This window comes from Pinus tabuliformis, chromosome 8, assembly GCF_031772625.1.
Source record: "Pinus tabuliformis cultivar Carrire ecotype Pingquan chromosome 8, CPIR1, whole genome shotgun sequence".
In the NCBI taxonomy this organism is placed as follows: Eukaryota; Viridiplantae; Streptophyta; class Pinopsida; order Pinales; family Pinaceae; genus Pinus; species Pinus tabuliformis.
The window spans coordinates 773,755,699-773,779,427 of NC_142294.1; the positions used below are offsets into that span (position 1 = coordinate 773,755,699).

The window sequence follows — 23,729 nt, forward strand, 5'->3', positions numbered from 1 at the left end:
AACATATTGTGGAAACATTACAAAGTTGATAAAAATTGACAAAAATCAGGAAACATTGTGAAAAATCATAAGAAGAAATTGGCAAGAATCTGAGAAATTGACAAAAATCTGACAAAATGAAAAAAGTCCAGCAAAATTGCTATTTTGGGGGCCGAAAAATCAGCTACCCCAAACAATCGCGATTTGCTAAAAATCATTACAGTGCCGTGGTGTCACTACAAAAATATGTTTTTATAATAGAGATGAATATGGACGATCATTTAATTCCAAAATATCTCTGAAAGTATTTCTGAAATTCTGTCATTTCTCTGAATTTCTCTAAAATTTCGCTGAGCTTCTCGAAAACGTTTTCTGGTTTTTTTGTATGTTTGGTGCGACTACATCATCATCATGTTCAATATATCAGGGCAATATATAAGCGAAATTGAACTTGCGTAGGGAATTGAACCTATGACTTCACATCAAGAGTGCCTTACATCAAGGAGTGTCTTTAACAGATCGGCCACATCAATAATTTCACATCAAAAAGTGCCTTAACAAAGTATTGACTATCCAAAACACTATAGACAAAATAACGATGTTTTATAATTATATTTTAATAATATTTTAAATTTATTTGTAATAATAATTTTAATAATATCTATATCATTTATATGTTATATTTTTTTTTTAACTTTAAAAATACTCATTTTTATATTAATATTTTGGATGAATTTTTACTAAAATTTGAAAAATATTTAAAAACTTCTAAGAACATAAACTCTCAAATGATTTCAAAAATGACTTTTTATAGGAGCTGTCATTATTGTGATTTTTTGGATTTTTTGGTGTAGCGAACAGAAAAATATGAGGTGAAATCTTGATTTGGGTTATTTAAATTGGTTTTTTTACCTATCAAACTTGTGATTTCAATAAATTCTTAATAAATTTTGCAAAAATTAAACCAAAAAAATCCACCCAAATTATAATTTTACCTGCACATTACCCACATTGGAAAACAAGCTCACTCAAGCAAAACCAACTTATTTTTATAACCCTACCTGCACGTTACCCACATCGGAAGCTCACTCAAGCAAGAATCTCATATTTAATGGCTTTTATATCTTGCTTCAGGAAATTGCTTGTCGTTTAGTGCTTTATCTAGAAAAAGTCAACATCGATGGTAAAAAGCCCAAAGAATTGAGAATTTAAACTTATCCAAAAAAAATAAATGGTTTTTATAATTAATATATAATATTTATCTACTTCAAGTAAATAAATTTCATTACAAATATTAAATAATTTTTTTTTTTACTCGAATGTATAGACTTTGATATTCATAGAAACAAATAATTTTGCATTAATGGATTCACTCACACCAACGATTACCATAATGCTGCCGGATTCACTCACATAGATAAATCATTGTAATGTTGTTGAAGATGTACATATTTTATTATGATTGTATATGACTTAAAAAGTTATTTTCCATATTATTTTATTTTTGTGAAATTCAGTAAGTTCATCTTCTAGTATGATTGCATGTGACATAAAAAGTTAATTTCCAGATTATTGTTTTTCTTTATATTTAATTTGACTATTTAGTGTACGACTAGCATTGTTTTTCACCTTGGTGAGTCCCGCAACTTTTTGATCTTCAATGGCCTTTCTCTCTTTGAAATGCTCTGTTACCACGAGTTGCTGTAATATAATATTTGAAAGAATCAATACTATTACTTGAGAGTCTCAACAGAAAAGTGATGACTTTATTGTATGCCATCTATTTAATTGAAGTTTTTTTTTGAGATTTTTCACTTTCTTATTAATGGAATTTCACTAGTGATTTTGAAGATGTACATATTTTAATATATTTGCGTGACTTAAAAAAGTTAATTTCTAGCTTACTGTTTTGTGAAATTGAACAAAGCTATTCCTTGTTTTTTATTTGACTGTTCATAACGTGGCATTGTTTTCACCTTGGTGAGTCTTATATGTTCTTGATCTTGAATGGCCTTCTTCTGTTTGAAATGATCTTGAATGGCCTTAATCTCCTTTCCGAGTTTTTCTTTCATTTCTATTTCATCCATGGACCATGATAGAAAATCCTCTTCCATCAATTGTACATTAGCCACTCAGCAACTATAATATTTTACCCTATTTACAAGAACAACATTCCTTAGTTTTTTTTTTCACTTTCTTGTTTTTTTTCAATACGTATTTCTGTGTGGCCCTAAATAAAGAAACAATGCGTTACAAATTTCTTAGAAGAGATGGTATTATTTCCTTTTTTGGTCCACACAACGGGTTCCTTCAAGACTTTTACAAAGTCTTCTTCTTTGCTGACCCTAATGACCTTATTATGACACTCTGCCCTAATCAACATGGCAACTTATATTTGGCAAAATCTGATACAAAAGAACTCTATATGCAATGATTACCATACAGAGAGTGGTGCCTTTAAGTTTTGCTTACTTATCTCCATAGGATGAAGAGCTTGTGGAGTTATAGTTTGCAATAGGGATCATCTAAATGATATTGCTGACGCTGTTATCCATCACACTCCAGCTCTATCCAAAACAGTCTAGAAAAACTACATTTGTTGCATCTTAATCTAAACTGAAATTTCTGAGAACAAAATCTTCATTTTTCAGTCATAAGAAAACTTTTACAACTGAGATTTATATATGCCCAGAAATTCTCTTTATTTCAGCACAAGGGATCTTAGAAATTACAGCTTTTATTCTACACTTAAATCTACTCCTAAGACTGTAAAATTCATTAGATTGATAGCAACACAACCAATTTGATAAATACAAGCACTGCACTTTGATTTTGGCAGTCTATAATAATATTACATCTTTACATTAATTTTGGTTTGAACCTCTGAAGCTCAAGGCCCAAATAACCCTTATAGGATAACTAGCTCCAAGAAAACAGAGAAAAGAAGGAATTAGAAAACCTTGGAAAACAACGGAGAGCGGACAGTCGCCAGAGGGAGTACTGATAAATCAAACAGCAAAGAACTATGCAATGCGCAGACAAACTCAAATATGGGGAGAGCCCAACAAATTAGTTAAAAATCAGTAGAAGTATCTTGGCATTGAATCTTGGAACTAGAAAGGAAGGAACGGAAATCAGTAAAAGTCTCTTGGCATTGAATCTTGGAACTAGAAAGGAAGGAACGGGGACTGTTACAGTCTTGGTATACGCAGAAAGGATAGTTAGACTATGACCTTCTTCTCTGCTATTATAACTATATGAAAAAGTGCAAAAAGATGAGTTGGACGGAGCCTCCTGTTTCAAATATGCATATGCATAAGCAGATATTGTTTCTTTCTCCTGTTCGGTCACAAAGATAATGTAAGTTAGATTCTCTGCCACCCGGTATGGTATTTATAATCAACCATTGACATCAGAAGTATAACAAGCTCCTCGCATGCCTGCTGCAATGATCCCAATGGCTTTGATCTTGGAACGTCCAAATGAGGAAGATACCCTTCATGGCACACACTCTAGCATACTCAAAACACCCATAGGCACCAAAATCCTAACTGCAATTACACCAAACCACTTTAATGAAAGCAAACCGAAGTTACTCCAAACCTTTTGACACATCTCCTCTTGGCATTGAATCTTGGAACTAGAAAGGAAGGAACGGGGACTGTTACAGTCTTGGTATACGCAGAAAGGATAGTTAGACTATCGTGGGGCAAACACGTTACCAGGTCTAACTGACCTGTGAACTTTTCTGAAACAATGAGGCATGCACAAAAGCCGGAATGCCAGACAGTTCCCTGGAATCATTTTCTGATTACCATACAGAGAGTGGTGCCTTTAAGTTTTGCTTACTTATCTCCATAGGATGAAGAGCTTGTGGAGTTATAGTTTGCAATAGGGATCATCTAAATGATATTGCTGACGTTGTTATCCATCACACTCCAGCTCTATCCAAAACAGTCTAGAAAAACTACATTTGTTGCATATTAATCTAAACTGAAATTTCTGAGAACAAAATCTTCATTTCTCAGTCATAAGAAAACTTTTACAACGATCCCCACACAATGGCTAGGGTTTTGAAACGAGGGTTTCGGGCGGAACCGCGCTCAGGTCACGGGTAGGAAGATCGCAGTCAGGTTCCATGAGCAGCTGTAGGCGCAGGGGTTTTCCTCTTTCCGGATGACTGGCAGGTGGAGGTGGACTTTTGCTTTGGCGTAAGGGATTTTTGTTTAAAGAAATACCCACTACAGCAGCTGCAGTTTTCTCCGTTTCATTCCGTTCACAAGAAGACGTGTAAGGGTGTCTATCATTTTGACTGTTGGCTGTCGTTTTTTTCTCGGAACGGCCCTTAACCATGGTTAATCCCTCCGAACTAGTGGACCTGGACCCAGAATTGGAAGATATCCTCTCAATGTGGGGGAAGGATACCACTGCACAAAACGTGGAACAGTATTTTGGAGCTTTCGAACTTTCAAGGTTGGAGTCTTTATCCCAGGAGGCAAAACCATCTTTTCTGCATCAAAGTAAGGGCTCTGGCAGAGAGGCCTTCAGATCCAGTAATCCGGCCCTTCCCAAGCAGGTGGCAAGGGAGAATGCGGCGGATGGGTCGAAAGTAGATGTTTTTTCTTCTGTTACAAAGGGCAAAGCAGAATCAAGCCGGTTCGTGCCATCAAAGGGTTTCGAAGATATAACAAATTTGGGGCTTTCTTCCGGCATCGGTCCAACAAGGGTTTCTGGAGGTTTCCCCACGCTCTCTAGGGTTTCTCTGCTAAGAGATTTCCCTTTACCAAAAGAAGGTTCTGTAGGAGGTTACGGTGACAGTTTAGTAGGGGAGCGGGAAGGCTTCGATGGAACGGCGGCCGGTCTTTTACTGTCAGGGAACCCCGATCCCGGTCTCTCCGCCCAGTTTCAGTCACAGCCGGAGATAGAACCCCCTGTGGACTTGGCACAGGAGGACCCAGAACGGACTGATGGACGCGGGGAAACTAGGGCCTCTGTGGACGAGTTAAGGAGCAAAGGAGCGAAAAGGAAAACTCAAAGGCCAATTGGATCTCAGGAGATTGAAGGAAACCTTGTCCTAGGGATGGAGGTCTCCATAGAAGAAACCCTAGCCGTTGCAGACTGTACCCTAGTCGGAAGGGCAAGAGGTAAGAAATTTACATCGGAATTTCTTCAAGCATGGGGTGAAAATTGTTTCGTATCTGATAGACCAGTTCAGTTTGAGGCTCAATGTTTAGCGAAAGGGTGGTTTAAGCTCAGTTTCGAAGACAAGGAGTCGGCAGAATGGGTGCTTCAACGAAACTGGAATATAGGGAACATTCCAGTACTGCTGAAAAAATGGACACCTCTTTTTGACGCTATCAAAGAGAGAACCGATGAGTTTCCAGTTTGGGTGAGAGCTCCGGGTCTACCATCGTTTCTTTGGACAGAAGCTGTATTCAAATCCATCGGGAACAGGTTGGGTGTCTTCTTGGAAGCAGATATGTCCTTCCTGGAGACGAAGAACAGAGCGATGGCCCGCATTCTGGTATACCTCAACCCGAGCAGAGGTTTGGCACAAAAAATCAATTTACAATACAAAGACTATGTGTTCGAACAGCTATTGGATTATGAACACTTGCCGTTTAGGTGCCATCGCTGCCATGAGTATGGGCATCTGGCAAAAGACTGTCCGCTGCTTAGAAGAAGGAGACGCTTTCGGAGGACTACAGTTTTCAGAGAAACTGTTCCAAACCATTCTCAGACGCCTAAGGAGAAAGAAATTCCGGCGAAGCAAGGCACAGAGGAAATGGAGATCGAGGAGACACCAAATGAGCCTCTGGCTGAAGACTTCCAAACCCAAGAGGCTGCACAGACCACCGACTCTCATCCGGCGGAAGCTGTGGAGGAGAACGCAAAGAATGCATCTGCAGAACAAAATCCTCTCTGCGAAGATGAAAAGGGTATGTGCTCAGGGCTCCCTTTATCCTCTCTTAATTCACCTGAGCATGTTTCTGTTTCAATGCATGTTTCGCCTTCAAACTTTCCATCTCATATAAATAACATAAACGAAAACTTGGAACATGCAAAGACTTCCCCGGATGTAGACTCTATTTCGGCGGCCATGCCGTCTCTTGATTTGAACTGTGAAGATATATGGCCCCCCCTTGCTCACCCAGCTTCTCGTACCCCATGTCCATACAACCTTAGATCTTTGGGAGGGAAGCCTGGTATGTCGGGGGTTATTGGAGGCTTAGGACAGTCGCCCTCTCAGAGCTGTGCCAAAAACAAGAGAGGTAGGAAATCGGACATGTCCAAGGCAAAACTTAAAGCCAAGCTGGATGTAGCAGATGGAAAACAATATTCTATCCCCGGGGTTCTTAGAGCTGTGCAGCCCCCTGTTCCTGTTATTAAATGATTCTGTCATCTTGGAATTGTAGAGGTTTGGCCAGCAAACCTAAAAAACTGGCCTTGAAAGAGTGGATCCTTAATTCAAATGTTGATATTATCTTTTTGCAAGAAACCTTGGGGAAGGCTTCTGAGATAGAATCAATGCTAAAAGCCCTTCTGCCAGGATGGACCTTTTCTGCAATAGATTCATCTGGACACTCGGGGGGCCTTGCAATTGGGTTCAAAGAAGGGCGCATTAAGGTCATTAACCAGTGGGGGATGAAACAAGTTATGGGTATGGAGGTTTTTTCTCCTGATTTCACCTTCCCCATCTCTTTAGTAAATATTTATGGCCCCTGTCAAGGAAGGGAGTCTTTTTGGGATGATTTGATGACAAAATCTGTGTTGAAGTCCTCTTTGTTGATTATGGGGGGTGATTTAAATTTCTCTATAGGCAGAGCTGAAGCATGGGGTCCATCAGCTAGAGAAGATCCCCTATCGGCTTTCTTCCTTAATCTTCTATCGGAAAACAACCTCATAGATCCCTCCCCGATCAAACTAAAGCCTACCTGGAGGAACAGAAGGATAGGGGAGGATCGGATCGCCAAAAGATTAGATCGCTTCCTGTTATCTGAGGACCTAACTTCCAAAGCTCCTATTCTCAGGCAGTGGGTTGAGGAAATAGGCAACTCAGATCACTTCCCTGTTTTTTTGGACCTTTCTTCTCCTCCCCCAAAACCTCCTGCCCCCTTTAAATTCAATTCTTCTTGGCTCCAAGACCCTTCTTACAATAACCTTTTTAAGGAAACTTGGATCCATCCTGACAGAAATGCAAGAGAGGATAAGAGCTACCTGTTCATGGAGAATCTCAAAAGATTGAAGAAAGCAACAATCTCCTGGGCAAAGGACAGGAAGTTGAAACAGAATGAAGAACTGAATAGAATCAGGGAGGAGCTGAAGCTTATGGAAAGCACTGAGGAAGATGGATATTTCTCGCAGGCTTCAAAGGACAGAATCCTTCATCTGGAGAAGCTTCAAAACAAAATCCTCTTGGATAAGGAAGAAGAATGGAGGCTCAAGAGTAGGGCAATTTGGCTAAAATCAGGGGATGAAAATACTAGTTTTTTTCATAACTATGCCAAAGGCAGGAAATCTGTTAATACTATTTGGAGCCTTAAAGATGAAGAAGGGAGGGAAGTCAACTCTTTTTCAGATCTCTCTGGTTTAGGACAGAGACATTTCCAGAATATTTTCTCTGATCCGGGAGAGGCTACCATAGCAGAAGTCATAAGAACAGCACAATGTTTTCCAAGATTCATTGAGGAGGATGAAGCAGAAGAGCTTACAATTCCTGTTTCCAAGGAGGAGGTGGAAGCAGCCATGAAACTTATGGCCAAGGATAAAAGTCCAGGCCCTGATGGCTGGACCATAGAACTTTTTCTCTCCTTTTTCGACCAAATAGGCTCTGAAATCACTGAGGTAGTAGAAGAGTCAAGACAGAAAGGAGAAGTCTACAGACCTTTCAATTCAACTTTTATTGCTCTCATACCAAAGAAGGATGATCCGGAGAGCTTTGAAGATTTCAGACCAATCTCCTTGTGCAATTGTATTTACAAGATCATTGCAAAGGTTATTGCTATCAGAATTGTTCCTATCTTGTCAAGAAATATCTCAATGGAACAATTTGGTTTTCTGGATGGAAGACAAATTCATGAAGCCATTGGAGTAGCCCAGGAGGTTATTCATAGTGTCAGACTGAAGAAAAAGAAGGGAGCGGTCCTCAAAATAGATCTTTCTAAAGCATATGACCGAATAAACTGGCTCTACCTCCGGATGCTGCTTACTCATGTGGGTTTCAACTATACTTTTATTAGTTGGATTATGGGCTGCATCTCAAATGTCAGTTTTGCAGTTCTGATCAATGGAGCAGCATCCCCTTTTTTTAACAGCCAAAGAGGCCTCAGGCAAGGATGTCCGTTATCCCCTCTCCTGTTTCTTCTAGTGGCAGAAGGGCTAAGCAGATTGATTCACAAAGCCAGAAGAGAGGAGAAGGTAAAAGGTATTGAGGTAGCAATTAATCTTTTTATCACTCACCTGCTTTTTGTCGATGATATATTGATTTTCACCAATGGATCTTTCAATGAACTTAAGGAGCTAAAATGTATTTTCGATCTATTTCTGAAAGCTACTGGAATGCAGATAAACTCTAGGAAATCACAAGTTTGTGTGGCAGATTTTGACAGAAGAGAAAGGACTAGGATGGCAAATCTCTTCCCCTTCCCCCATCAGCCACTGGACTCTCCTTTCAAATATCTGGGATTTTGGCTAAAGCCAGCAGCATACAAAAAAGAGGACTGGAATTGGCTTATAGCAAAGATAGAAGCCAGAATTTCACACTGGAGTTTCAGGTGGCTCTCCAGAGCTGGCAGATTGACCCTCATCAAATCAGTACTGTTAGCCATCCCAATATACTGGGCTGCTTTGACTTGGGTCCCTAAAGGAGTGATGGAGAAAATCAGAAGAATTTGTTGCAGATTTCTATGGGCAGGAACAAAAGAGTCCTCCGTCTTACCCTGGGTGGCATGGGATAAGGTGGCTAGACCAAAAGATTGGGGAGGATGGGGAATAAAAAGACTCCCTGAGTTCAGTCTTTCACTAGCAGCTAAATCAGGCTGGAGATTAATCTCCATGGAGAATCTTTGGACAAGGGTGGTGAAAAGGAAGTACATCGATCCAGTTCCTGTGGAAGACTGGATTCGGAGCCAAGATAAGAAAATGAAGAATATTTCAGCTATCTGGAAGGCCACAGTGGAAGCTTTTTCAGTGATTGAACAAGGACTAGCATGGAAAGTGGGAGATGGAAGACAGATCAGAATCGGCAGAGATCCCTGGGTAGGTTGCAATGAAGCTTTTGCCTTGTCACCTGGGTTTCTTAGACATCTTGACAGCAAAGGAATTACAACTCTAAATCAGGTGGAGAAAGTAGGCCAATCTACCTTATGGGGACAGGCTTGGCAGAATGATGAAGACCTAGGAATAAATGTCAGATGGAAGAACGAGTGGATGGCTTACATCAAAGAACTGCAACGCTCAAATGTCAGGCTTAAAGACGAACCAGACCGTTTGATTTGGGCTCAAGGCAAAACAGGGGACTATTCCCCAAAAGATGGATATACTTTCTTAATGGAAAAGAAAGGCTGGGGAATACCAGACTGGTGGGCAAAAAACATATGGAAACTAAAATGCCCTGCCAAGGCCAGGCTCTTCCTATGGTGCATTCTAAAAAGGAAGGTCCCAACCTGGGACATCTTACAAGCCAGATTCCTAGTCGGGCCTGGGAGATGCCCTTTGTGCAAGTCTGAAGAGGAATCTATCAGTCATCTTTTCACAGCCTGTGCAGTCTCAAAAAAAATTTGGGAGGAGGTAACCTTTTTGCTCAAGGTGAAGGCTCAGTGGGGTCATGATCCTCTGGAAGAAGCCTGGAGGAAATGGTGGCAAAGCTATCCGGAGGGAAACATGAGAAACTTGCCTCTTATTTTCTTCTGGGGTGTATGGCTAGCTAGGAACAAAAGTTTGTTTCAAGACAAGGACACCCCCACTTCCGCCATTGCTATCAACTGTGCTGCTATATACTCTACCATTCCGATCCCTGAAGCAAAAAATCCAAAAAATAATCAAAAGCCTGTTAATATTCTGGAGGGCATTCCTTGGGCTTTTTTTGATGGGGCATCCCAAAATAATAAGGCTAGAGCGGGCCTGTGCATCCACTTAAATCCTGAACATACTTTAAAAGCATCTGTAGGGCTTGGAACAGGCACAAATAACTATGCTGAGTTGTCTGCTTTGCGCCTTCTCCTATGCTGGTTACTTCACAGAAATATCTTCACAATTCAAATCTTCGGGGATTCATTGAATGTCATAAAATGGGTCAATGGAAATGCATCTTGTCAAAACCAGATTCTGAAGACTCTTGTTGAAGAAATTACCTTTTTAAAGACATCTTTTAATAAGTTTACCATTTGCCACATTTACAGGGACAAAAATGAGGAAGCAGACCAGCTTTCTAAGGCTGGTCTACAACAAGATTTGGGCAGCTGGACAGTAGAAGAAATCAGACAGGGGCATTCATCCATTACACATCAGCCCCCTTATGCTCCGCCTCAGTGATCAAAGCACATACATTATTTTTGTCAGCAGTTCCTCGGTCATTTTGTTTTTTTGTTCACAGGTTTTTACTTCATATCACTGTTCTTATCTTTTTCATGAGCTGTATAAACAGTAAACAAATCTTCTATTATGCAGTTTTTCGTTTGTAACTCAGACTCTTTATAAATCCTGTAAGGGGTTGTTTTCCTTCTCTGAAGGAGACCCCAGAGTATGAATGTTTCAGCTTGTTTATAAGCCTCCAGCCGGGAGGAAGACTTTACATGGTTTTTTATCAGCAGTATCAGTGCATATGAAGAACAAAACAACAACTAAATGAGCCATCAGATCGGCTCAAGATCTCAACAGAATGTAAACTTTTTATAGTTTCTCAATAAAAAGTTTTGCTTTTTTCTTCGGAAAAAAAAAGAAAACTTTTACAACTGAGATTTATATATGCCCAGAAATTCTCTTTATTTCAGCACAAGGGATCTTAGAAATTACAGCTTTTATTCTACACTTAAATCTACTCCTAAGACTGTAAAATTCATTAGATAATACCTGTAACATCTGACCAGTGATTCTGTCTCATAAATATTCAATCCTTAACAATCTAATAACCCTTAAGTCAGATTCATAATAAGTCCTTAAAACCTTCAATATTCATTATATATTTCAGGACTTAGCGGAGTTAGGGAGGTCACCCTTGTGTTCGCACTACACCATCCTCAAGTGAGGGAAGATGTTGCTCACGTAACAATGATGACTCTTCCATGTTCCACTTGGATTTCTCTTAATGAAGACTTTACACATAAGGGATGGTTTCAGTTATGGGCCCTTCAGCTACATCTCCCCTGCCTTACTGAGATTCCTATTTTACTGATTGGGCATATTGCTACTTGCAGTGGAGGAAAGTACAAGAAATATTCCCAGACAAATTGTTGTGGCAGAGGTTTCTGTATAACAAATTGATCGTTTCCAGTATGAATAAGTACGAGTTGATATACAAGGATTGTTTCCTCTGTAATTTCACGATGAAATGAACAAAAAATAGCACCAATTCAGGCAAATTCTTATAGAGTAGTAAGGCTAAAGCAGCTGTTCAATTGCCATGGCATCTCCTCTGATAAACTGTTGTTATTCAATATCCTGTATATTATCCACTTACAGAGTTATTTTCAGAATAATTGTGAGGGTATTAATAAATTGTAATTTGGGGACAATAAAGAATGTAGTAAATGATATTTATAGACAATATCCACACTAAATAATAGTTAGATAGAAAATGAGATGCTAATATATATGTCACATAAAATGTGTAACAAAAATGAAGGTGGCATTGTTTATTTCGGAAATGCTAATGTATTTACAAGTGTTCCAAGTATTTTTGTTCCAAGCAACCTTTAAGGAAAATCAAAGAGAAAGATGTAAAGATGGGATTATACAATGTGATACAAACCAAGCCATTTGTAGATAAATTGTAGAAGAGAAGATCAATGGTTTATATGTTAAGCTAAATGTGCAACTCTGAGTAGAAGCTATGGGTTCATACTATCACCTCAATGTACTATTATGGGTATTATTCTTCTCTTGAAATTGATGTAATTATTTTATCTCTATTTAATAATCCTCGTTGTTGTTCAGCTATGGAAATCTCTTTTGAAAAAGGGTTCAATAAGATGATAGTGTTGTTCATGGGGCAACTCGGACTGTCAGAACTTAGACCTATGACAACATGGAGAGGAAGAAATACTCAGAGAAAATGCAGGGTTAGATAGCCTAAAAAAATCTCCTCCTATACAGAATCCAGATTGCTGTGGAGACTTGAGGAAGGGATGGAATAACATCAAGAGAAAACTGTCAAGATTGAAAACTAGTTTAGATAGACGAAGAAGGACAATAGTTTTGGTGCTGTATCTCAGGGTACAGCAACCAGAATTACAGGAATTAACAGCAGATGTGTCTGAGCAAGTTGAATTCTGCTATGTGATGAACTAGGATTTGGTGCCTATTATATTGATGAAATTTTTGTATTGAGGGTTACTTTTATTTCAGATCTTCTTTTTCCAGGTTTTTTATTAGGCAAAATGTTTGTTCTTTTAAAGTAGAAATATCATTATACTAAGAGGAATTTAGTCTTAGAAGAATTGTTTAGAATTTAGCTTCAATAACAAAGTTCGAAGTGCTCAGAAACAGGCTTTGCTTTTATCTTTAATGAGTCAATATTTTCTTGGGCAGAATTTGGCAAAAGAAATTGTAAGATCGAGGCAAGCTATTCAGTGCCTTTATGAGAACAGGGCACAGCTGAATTCGATATCTACGCACCTTGGAGAAAGTGGTGGTAATTTTTTCTTTACTACTTGTTCTCGGATCATCTTGCATGTAGTTTAATCTCTGTTCTCTTATTGAATTTCTCCCTACCTTTATCTGACAATATCCATTTTTTACTATATGTGAAGCAGTTGCAAACTAATTTGTAGTTGCTGTTCAACTTTTAGCGTTGAAGGACATTTCTGGACGTTCTCTGTATTGCTTCAACTCCGGTAACAACCTTAATCTCCTTTCCGAGTTTTTGCTTCATTTATATTTCATCCATGGACCATGATAGAAAATCCTCTTCCATCAATTGTACATTAGCCACTCAGCAACTATAGAGTCTTACTTGAAAGCAGAAAGTGTTTTTCATATATTTAACATTATGTATATTATAGAAGTAAAAGATGAGTCTTTTATCATAATGTTCAAGTTCCTTTGGAGACAATGCTTAATAGTAAGTGGGTATTATGGTAAACATTTTTATTCGCTGGGGCACCCACATTTGCCTAGGATTTTATAACATAAGAAAACCTTTAAATCCCTGCAAAACCTTCCTCGTGAGGATTAGATTGTGTGGATTATGTTGGGTTTTCTTCTCGCAAAGACTATTAATTTGCATAGCACTGTGCATCTTATGTTGGTTACTCACACAACAATGTTAAATACAGATACTTTGCCTTGGCCTACTCTGTTTTGTCAGTGGGCAATCCAACTCTGTTTTGTCAGTGGGCAATCCAACTTTCAGCATTGAGGGACATTTCTGGGCGTTTTCTGTATTGCTTCATCTCCGGTAACAACCTTAATCTCCTTTCCGAGTTATTGCTTCATTTCTCTTTCATCCATGGGCCATGATACAAAATCCTCTTCCATCAATTGTACATTAGCCACTGAGCAACTAAAGAGTCTTATAAATTTCATTCAAAATTATTTCCCGATTGAAATGATTCAGTTATATATATGCTTTCTTGGTAATTTAAACTTTATTCCTTTGTGTTAAACTAATGCAAAGTGGTGCCATCGTGGCTGTCTTGTTTTTAGTGAACAGACTCTAGAAAATCTTAGATACAAACTTCAATAGCTTTGCTTATGTCTGTTTGAATTCTGGACTAGTCATATCCCTGTATTGATATTATATTCCACTTGGCATTTTTTTTGTCATTCACACATTAAGAAAGCGGAAAACAAATACATGCATGTACATTTACATTTAGAATGCATGCGGAAATTGATTTAGGACTTTTCGTGTGCTCTCTGCTCTATGTTGAAACAATTTCACTTCTCTTTCTTTAGTAGCTAGGATTTTCACTGCAAAAAAGGAAGTAAACGATTGTTTATCATCTTAGATTGCATATTTAGGAATTGTATATGTACATCACGCGATCAACCTTAAAGGCAAACTTCTTAAGAAAGATCAACTGTAAAATACATTTCAATAAACATAAAAACGCTTTCGAACCTAACGCGCACCATTTAGAAGTCTAGGCTAGAGACGTGTTCCGGCGTCGTAAATCCTGGTAACTATCACTTTCATCGTAGGTTGGGTGATTCCTCCTCTTTGAAATGACAAGTGCCAGTACGGACTTGTGCTCCCACGTACCGTCGAGTATATATTGGGAGACCACAGTAGGCTATATCCTTTATCCTTAGGAAGCCGTGTTTGCTGCCCTATCGATCGCAATGCACTGAACACAGCATTCGGGAAGATTGACTGCCGTACCATAAAAAGTATTCTGCAGTTTTGCGATTGGTTTGGTAATCCCCCTGTCTAGATATCCAGAGTAGTCACTTTCGTTCCTTTTCAGACTCCTTAAGAGAAAAGGACCATCTGAGCACCTGTCACTTCAGGCTCGTTAAAAATCGAAGGCGACTAGAGTCATCTTTAGCTTTTTCTCGACTCTTAAAAAATGAAAAAGCAAATTGTGTCAAAGTGTCATAAAATTTATTTAAATCGGAATAACCTCACTGTTCCCTCGTTGGTTTTAGGGTGGGAAAATGGAGTCCACCAATCAAGGATTTCCCCTTGGAGGAATCCTGCTCCCTTTTCCTCTAGGGTAGATGTTAGTGCACCTCATATGGCTACATTGTCCCTTCTAGGGCTTGCAATTGGCCTGCCAATATGCTTTTTCTCGACCTCTGCCGTTCAAAACACCGTGATTCTTGAACAATCAACTCAGCAACCAGATGATACTAGAGTTACCCAAATCGAAGGCGACTAGAATCATCTTTAGCCTTTTCTCGGCTCTTAAAAATTGAAAAAGCAAGTTGTGTCAAAGTGTCATACAATTTATTCAAATCGGAATAACATCACTGCTCCCTCGTTGGTCTCAGTTTGACAAAATGGAGCCCACCAATCAAGGATTTCCCCTTGGGGGAATCCTACTCCCTTTTCCTCTAGGGGAGATGTTGGTGTACCTCATATGGCTACATTGTCCCTTCCAGGGCTTGCACTTCGCCTGCTGGTATGGCTTTTCTCGACCTCTGTCGTTCAAAACACCATGATTCTTGGGCAATCAAATCAACAACCAGCTGATACTAGAGTTACCCCCAAACCTTCTATTTCGTTTGTTTCTCCCTCTCCTTCCTCTGCGCTTCGTGGAAGTATGCTTAAAAAAAAATGAACGTATAAAAGTTGTTGTAATAAATATCTTTCTTCATTATGTTTACAAGCTTAGATGCCCACTCATTTAGAGAAAAACTGAACATGCTTCTTTCAACATTTTTGTGTTTTGTTTTGTACCAGAAAATGACATCAAACCTCACTGAAAATGCAATTTCCTCAATGTTATCTGGATCAACTCATATTCAACCATACCTACAAATTGCTGAACTTGAGCCAATACAATCAATGCAAAATTCAACTCCACGATATCGTACTGCAATTTCAGACGGAGCACATAAGAAACACATCATGCTTCCAAAAGATTTCAATGATCTCGTAGCAATAGGCTTGCTACAAAAGGGTTCTATTATAAATGTTAAAAGTTGGACTACCTCAGCTATTGGTCCTTCAATGTAAGTTTGTTATAAATTTCTTATTTCAAATTTAACATTTTTTTATTTATAACACAACCGCTTCTAACAGTTATTCCTTTGACTCTCATTTGTCATGTAGGTCTATAAAGCTAATAGACTTTGAAATATCTACTTCATTTGCACCCTTGATTGGCAATCCAAAAACTATGAGTATCCCCATCACACCTAATGAAAACTCTCCATCCTCATCGGATCCACATCCTCCATCAAAAAGGCACTGCCCTCTTCCAACTACTCCAACCCCGCCCGTTCAACCAGTTCAAATTCCCATCAAATCGTTAAATCCTTACCACTCAAACTGGTGCATAAAAGGATATGTCCAAAGGAAAACAGCTCTTCGACAGTTTCAGAATCAATACGGACCCGGTAAAGTGTTTGGTTTTGACCTGTTCGATACAGAGGGTGGAGAAATACATATTACATGTTTCAACAATGTCGCAGATTATTTTTTCGACAAAATCCAAAATGGAAATGTCTACATTGTCTCTAAAGGGAATGTAAAAAAGGCTAATAAGCAATACAACCACTTGAACAATGACTGGGAAATTTTGTTGAATGCAGCATCTACCATAGAACATGTTGCCAATGAAAAAAAACATAATCCAATAGTGCGATTCAATATAAAATCAATTGATGATATCAGAACAACAAACGTCAACTCCATTGTTGATATTCTTGGTGTTGTCACAGACATTTCCAGTGTATGCACTATACATAGAAAAGATGGCTCTGAAGTCAATAAACAAACAGTACAGCTTCGAGACATGTCAGGGTATAGCATAGATGCAATCTTTTGGGGAGATAATTTTAATGCCGTGTCACAGGAAATCTCCTCCCTATGTGCTACAGGAAATAACCCCATCATTGCAATCAAATTTGCACGTGTTGGAGAATTTAATGGAAAAAATATCGGCACTACAACGAGATCCATTGTTCTTGTAGATCCTGACATTGAAGAGGCCCATGTGCTAAAGTCGTGGTTTAAAAAAGAAGGCTCGACTGCAGCTTCTACATCTTTGACAACAAGATCTCCTTTTGGCCACCAACAAAAAAAAATAACAATTGCTGATATCTACAGTATGGACTCCTTAGATAAACCAACATTTTTCCAATTAAAGGGCACAATAACAAAAATTGGTATGGATAGTTTTTACTACATTTCTTGCCCGTCGATTGTTGGTGGGAAAAAATGCATGAAAAAACTTATTCCACAAAATACAGGGATGTGGTTCTGTCCAAAATGCAACGCTGAAGTAAGCGACTGTGATTACAGATACTTATTGAAAATCGACATACAAGATCACACTGGTGAATTGGCTTCAAGTGTTGCTTTCGAAGACACGGGCTCTACAATTCTTGGAAATAATGCCAAAGACTTCTATCTATTATCTTCAGATCCAGAACTAATCAAGGAAATCGTCTCTAGAGCTCTATGGACAGATCATATCTTCACACTATCGGTGAAGACAGAAACTTTTAAAGAAGTCCCACGATTGAAATGCGTTATCATAAAAGAAGAAAAACTGCATTTCACGACAGAATGCAACAACGTCCTCCGAGAAATTCAGACCATCTCGACATTGTAGATAAATATTGCAGAATGTGTTCCTTGCTTTTTGGCAATTCCTATTGTCCAAATTTTATAAATACAACTTTACAAGATATATTGTTGCATGTCTTCTTATGAAATTTTCTTATATACCATTGAAATAAATATTCGTTCTCCATTGTATCTAGCATTATGTTAGTAGACAAAATCACATTTTTTTTTTCCTTTTATCAGCTTTACACATGAAACTACCTACATGTATGTAGAAAAAATACTAATACGTTCTTTCAAAAACATTTCTCAAATAAAAAAATTCACATGGCACTGTTCAGAACTTAGATTTTTTTCCCCTTCTTTCGCTTTCGCTTGCATTTTTTACCCTTCTTTCGCTTTCATACAATAACATGGTTGTTGTCTCCAAATAACATTCTTCTTTTCCCCTCCCTTGCTTATAGGTACCATAAATTTTGCGAATGGCTTCTTCTTCTAATAATGAACGTGCTCGAAGATACTATGCAACAAATAAAGAATGAATAAATGCACGGCGCCGTGAGCTTTACCAAGCAAAAAAAAACAACATAGAATGTCAAAAACACAAAAAACAAAAGGGTGACCAACCTTCCTCGTCTGGAATGGCCCACCCTGAAAACAATCCTCCCTTGCAATTATCAGACTCTTTATCTTCTCAGCAAACCTCTCAAACAAATACATCCATGCCTCATTGCCCTAACCCCTCCTTCGCACATGCTTTCAGAGACGTTTATACTGATCAAGCACATCGAGATTTCCGTTCAAAGCTTGATAAACTTCCACCTAAATGCCCATGCTCCATTTGTCTTGAATCATATCCTGGAATACATATCCGCAATTCCAACCACATGTATTGCTGCTCCAGATGCGTCTCTGAAACAAAGGGTCACCGCTTCTCATTATCAAACAACATGGACCCTGGCCCTCAACCAGCTACCCTTACGTCTCTTTCACAAATAGAAGAAATGCTCATTGCTAGGGTTAACCCTATACTGCAGGTAACACATGCACGTGGTGGCCAGTATAAATACAGTGGCCACACAATTTGCTTTCCTCAAGACATTACAAAAATCGCAAACATGTTGCCATGACGTGTTGAGCACTTGGACATCCTAATTGTCACGCGTCATAGTAATGACCATAAGGCTTATGATTTCATTGTCAGTAGACATCGCGTTCTCGCTGCATTGGAATACAAATTGGCTAATGACCCATACTATAAGAATGTTCGTATTGATTCCAACGCACTGGCATCCTTACCAGCAATCCCCACCGATGTCTCCTCCTCCCTTCACCATTCCAATACTACAGAAACCACTGTTCACCTTCCACTTGAACCACCCCAGGAGCTCACCGAAGATTTCACAGACCCATCTGCTGGCCAAACATCATCGTTCGTACCCATCATACCCAATACAAATACAGAAATCCAATAAATCCGCCATTATTTGCATGCTTACAACCACCAATCTGATACTACAATTGAGTGGCCAACAATTGATTTATCGCTAGTCAATGAATACAACACAGAAGGTCTACTCTCTATGGCTTTCCCCGCCCTTTTCCCGACAGGCGCTGCAATGCCAAATCAGCCAAGAATGAAAGCAGTGCAGTTACATGAATATGCACTTCATCTCATACGTTACTACGATAACAGATTTGGAAGCCACCCACGCTTTCGTTATTACATATATAATCTCATGATGTGGCATCGCAGTCAAGCAACAACGTCGATTTTTGTGAAAAAAAACATCACAAATAACTTTCCAATATCTATTCAAGATCTGAACATTCGATTAGAACAATTTCCAGATGAGCAATTGGTAGAGCAAGTCATGCGATTCGGTAGCTCTTTACGTGGAACAAGGCCATTTTGACACAAAGCTAAAAATGAACTAATGGACATGATATCTCAACTCGGTTGCCCGACGTTCTTCTTCACATTAAGTGCAGCTGATACAAAATGGCCTGATCTTCATGCATTCATGCCCGGATGTCTTCCTATTGATATTGGAAAACAACAAAAGTGGAGAAATGATAACATTATCTCTAACCCACATTTAACATCACTATATATGCACCATAGATTCACAGCATTTCGCAAGATTATCTTAGAGAAACACTTGAATACAAAAGATTACTGGTACAGGTACGCATTCTACCACATTTTTTTTCCTCCAATAACTCTAAACAACATTCCTCACCTATTGCAAAATTATCTTACAAAGACGCATACTTGCTAGGTATGAATGGCAACATAGGGGATCTGCGCACATCCATGGTTTCCTTTGGATAGAAAATGCACCTGATATGGAGAATCTCAACTGGGAAGACACAGAAGCAGTCGATATTGCAAGGCAGTTCTTCGACAAATATATTTCCGCTTGGAACCCTCGTGCTCCTTCGACTTCAAACCAACCAAATGCTTGGACAAATCCCGAAGACCCTTGCCTATTGTCCACACCGCAAATATTCAGAACCAATCCTTTCAGTGACTATGAACAGCTCGTCAATTGTGTTGAACGTCACACAAAATTCTCGGAAAGCACGTGCCTAAGAAAAAATGGATCCTCACTCCAATGTCGTTATAAAGCACCGTGGGAATTACATCCAAAATCGGCCTTATTCATTGATTCCAATGGCCAAAAAACATACACCCCTGCTCGGAACGACGATCGACTCAATAGCCATAACCCTACCATCCTATCTATTTGGCGTGCAAATGTTGACTGCCAACCAGTACTCTCCATACACGCTGTACAAAAATATATCGCCAAATATGCATCCAAAGCAGAAAAAAAATCTGAAAGCTTCCATGACATGCTACGTAGAATTGTCCTGGCTTCACCCAATGCTGACCCAGCAACATCCGCATTTCAAAAATTTCTTGCAGAAACCCTTGTTGATCGTGACATTGGAGCACAAGAAACCTGCCATATGCTGCAAAAATTACCATTAACATTATGTAGTCGGCCATTCATTTCTTTAAATGTAAACCAAAAAATTCTTATGCGCCTTCCACAAACGGACACCACCTCCACTACATCCCCGCACTTCATAGATACATATATCCAGCGCCCTTCTACCCTAGAGTCCACATCACTAATAGAGTTGGCAAGATCCTGGTCATATGATCCTCGTCGCAAAACAAACAAATGGAAACAAAGGCCTACAAAAGCAATTGTTCGGGTCATACCACGTTACTCCTCCATACCATCCACAACAGAACCTTGCTACGCTGACTTTTGCAGGGTTGAACTTATGCTATACAAACCTTTTCGTTGTATCGTACAAGATATAGGAGATTCTGCTGCAGAATTCATCGCAAATTGGCGAACATTTCGCCCATTCTACAATCCTTGGCATCAACACCGCACACTATCTGATATTGAATCTGTCGCTAATGATACCTCAACTATGAATGAAGCCAATACAACAGACACCATGGAAATAAATGAATGGGAATTACTTTCCCAATTACACCCTACAAATGAGCTTCTCATAAACGACCTTGACATGCTTGGTCTTCGTGGCTTTGATGACACCCATAACTGGAATCATACCACTATCCCATTGGATCTACAAAATAATGCAATACAATTCATTGAGAATAGCCGCTCCATCCACCGTATTCTTCAAACACATCAACATACCCTGCCGACCCTTACTACATTATCTCCAATGCAAAGAAAAGCTCTAAATATTATTTTTAATCATTTTGCTAGGAAGGATTATTTACCCTCTCTCAGAATGATAATATAAGGCACTGCTGGTACGGGAAAATCCCTCCTTATTAATTGCATCAAAGATATGCTCATAGCCCTTGCAAGCCTGGAACCTTCACCGATCATGCTCCTCGCCCCTACAGGGGTTGCCGCCTTCAACATACAAGCATCGACAATCCATTCTGCTTTGCACCTTCCTATAAGGGATCTTATGTCGTTAGAAGGTAGTGCTCTTGCAAAATTCCAAGAAGAACTAAGGCATATAAGATACATACTAATCGATGAAATGAGCTTCATTGGGCCAAAGCTTCTCAGCCATATTGATGAACGTCTTCACGAGGCATTTCCCCACCAAAGAAACACTCCTTTCGGTGGTTGTTCCATAATATTGGTTGGTGATCTCGGTCAGCTACCACCCGTCAAAGACATACCTCTATATGCAGGGACGAGCCACGGAAGCGCACTGTGGAACACCTTCAACACAGTCATCACATTAGACACAATATTTCGTCAACAAGGCGACAACATCGCACAGGTTACTTTCAGGAACATTCTCCAGAACATTAGAGATGCAAATCCAACAATCGATGACTACAACGTACTCATGTCGCGCACAGATTCCTTTTTATCAGAAGAATAAATATGTTCATTCCATGATTCCATGCATCTATTTCCAACAAATGCTCAAACAATGGTCCATAATAAGCAAATGATGAAATCTCTAAACACTCCTATCGCACGATCCATTGCTGAAGATGACAACACATATTCCATTCTTTCTCTGAAGATGAGCAACTTGAGAAAATTGTATTGCTATGCAATGGCGAAAAAGTTATGTTGACTTCCAACCTTTGGGTTTCAGCCGGTCTTGTTAATGGTTCCCTTGGAAAAATTGTAACCATCTTTTACAAAGAATCAACTGCACCACCACAAATTCCAACATTTGTTGTCGTAGATTTCCCCAAGTACATTGGGCCTCCTTGGGATGAAAGAAACCCCACTCACTTGCCTATTCCAGCAGTAAAAAGAAATGGTCGTGCACAAATTCCACTGAAGATGGCTTGGGCTTTAACCATACATAAATCTCAAGGTATGACACTTCCAAAAGCAACAATTGACATTGGAAAAACAGAACATCAAGGTCTCACATTCACAGCTATTTCAAGAGTGCCTTCTCTACAAGATCTCCGGATTAACCCTGCATTCAGTTTCGATCGTTACAGTAAAACGAAGGACAACAAAAACATTGCTCACAGAAAAAACGCAGAAGAAATTCTCCGTTCAATGCCGCTTCCAGATAATCTGCTCCAACCCGTACTTTGACATCACCAAAAGGTTTCCTCCATTTATTTACCTCATTCTATTTCATAACATACTTTTCGTATCTTTCAACAACAACAAACTTTAATCAATATTAGTAAATAAGCAAATATTAGAATGTCTTTATATTATCTGTACATCTCATTCTAACCTTTTCTTTCTTTTGCAGCAGGCCACATGGGCTCAGAAATAACATACCTTCACAACTACATGTAGATTGGAAAGTAAAAAAATTGCATCTCCAGCTGTGCATTAACCTCCAATGGTGTTCAATATGCCGTTATTCACCATGCATCTTCCACTAACAATATATGGATCCCCATAGCAAAGGTAACTTCATTACCATTCATTCCAAATTCATTTTAACACAACTCACCTGCAAAATATTGCTTATAAATTTCTGCAGCTGATTTACATATTACTAATTCTAACAAAATATAAATTTTGCAGGTCCATTGCTGCTTCTTCAGGCCTTCGCTACCTCCACCATGTTTTCGTACAACTTCAAATATGGAATGACAAGCACAATGTTCTTTAGACTATTATATTCCTCCTCGAACCTCTTTTGTTACAATTCACTGTTTGTATTTTCCATTTCAAACTTGAAAAAGGATGTTTCAAGATCAAATACCATTTTCATGGTTTGTTTCCTCACAACTATTTGTGTTTTCCATTTCAATCTTTAAAAAGGATGTTACAACACACTATTTGTATTTTCCATTTCAAACTTTAAAAATGATGTTACAATACACTATTTGTATTTTCCATTTCACACTTAAAAAAGGATGTTTCAACATCAAATACCATTTTGATAGTTTATGTCCTCACAACTATTTGTGTTTCCCATTTCAAACTTAAAAAGGGATGTTTCAAGATCAATGCCATTTTTATAGTTTATGTCCTCACAACCATTTCATTGTCAATGGGTTTTAACGTATTTTGTTTACAAAATCAATTGACTTTAATGATTATAATATGAATTTTCCATTTGAGTAATGGTTTCTTAAATAGCCCTTTCCAAATCAATATGGTTGCCCGGTTGTTGTTCGCATATTAATTTAATTTCCCATTTGAATAATGATTTCTTAAATAGCCCTTTCCAAATCAATATGGTTGCTCGGTTGTTGTTCGCATGGATTCATTCATTTATCTTCACCTTTAACTCCACAATTTTTACCAACTACAAACAAAGGTCTCTAAACAGGTTCAATGCATATTTATGGCTACTTGCATTACATTTCAACGGTTTTAGGCATCGCTCCCTCAAA

General features: G+C 38.8%; 1 protein-coding gene across 1 annotated transcript; it reads left to right on the forward strand.

Annotated features, from left to right (window-relative positions):
- The first annotated feature begins 6,507 nt into the window (after nucleotides 1-6,507).
- LOC149237882 (uncharacterized) lies at nucleotides 6,508-10,512 on the forward strand. Its single transcript, XM_089369420.1, has 3 exons — nucleotides 6,508-7,974; nucleotides 8,295-8,397; nucleotides 8,579-10,512. The coding sequence occupies exons 1-3, from the start codon at nucleotides 6,508-6,510 to the stop codon at nucleotides 10,510-10,512; spliced, it is 3,504 nt and encodes a 1,167-aa protein (XP_089225546.1).
- The last annotated feature ends 13,217 nt before the right edge of the window (nucleotides 10,513-23,729 follow it).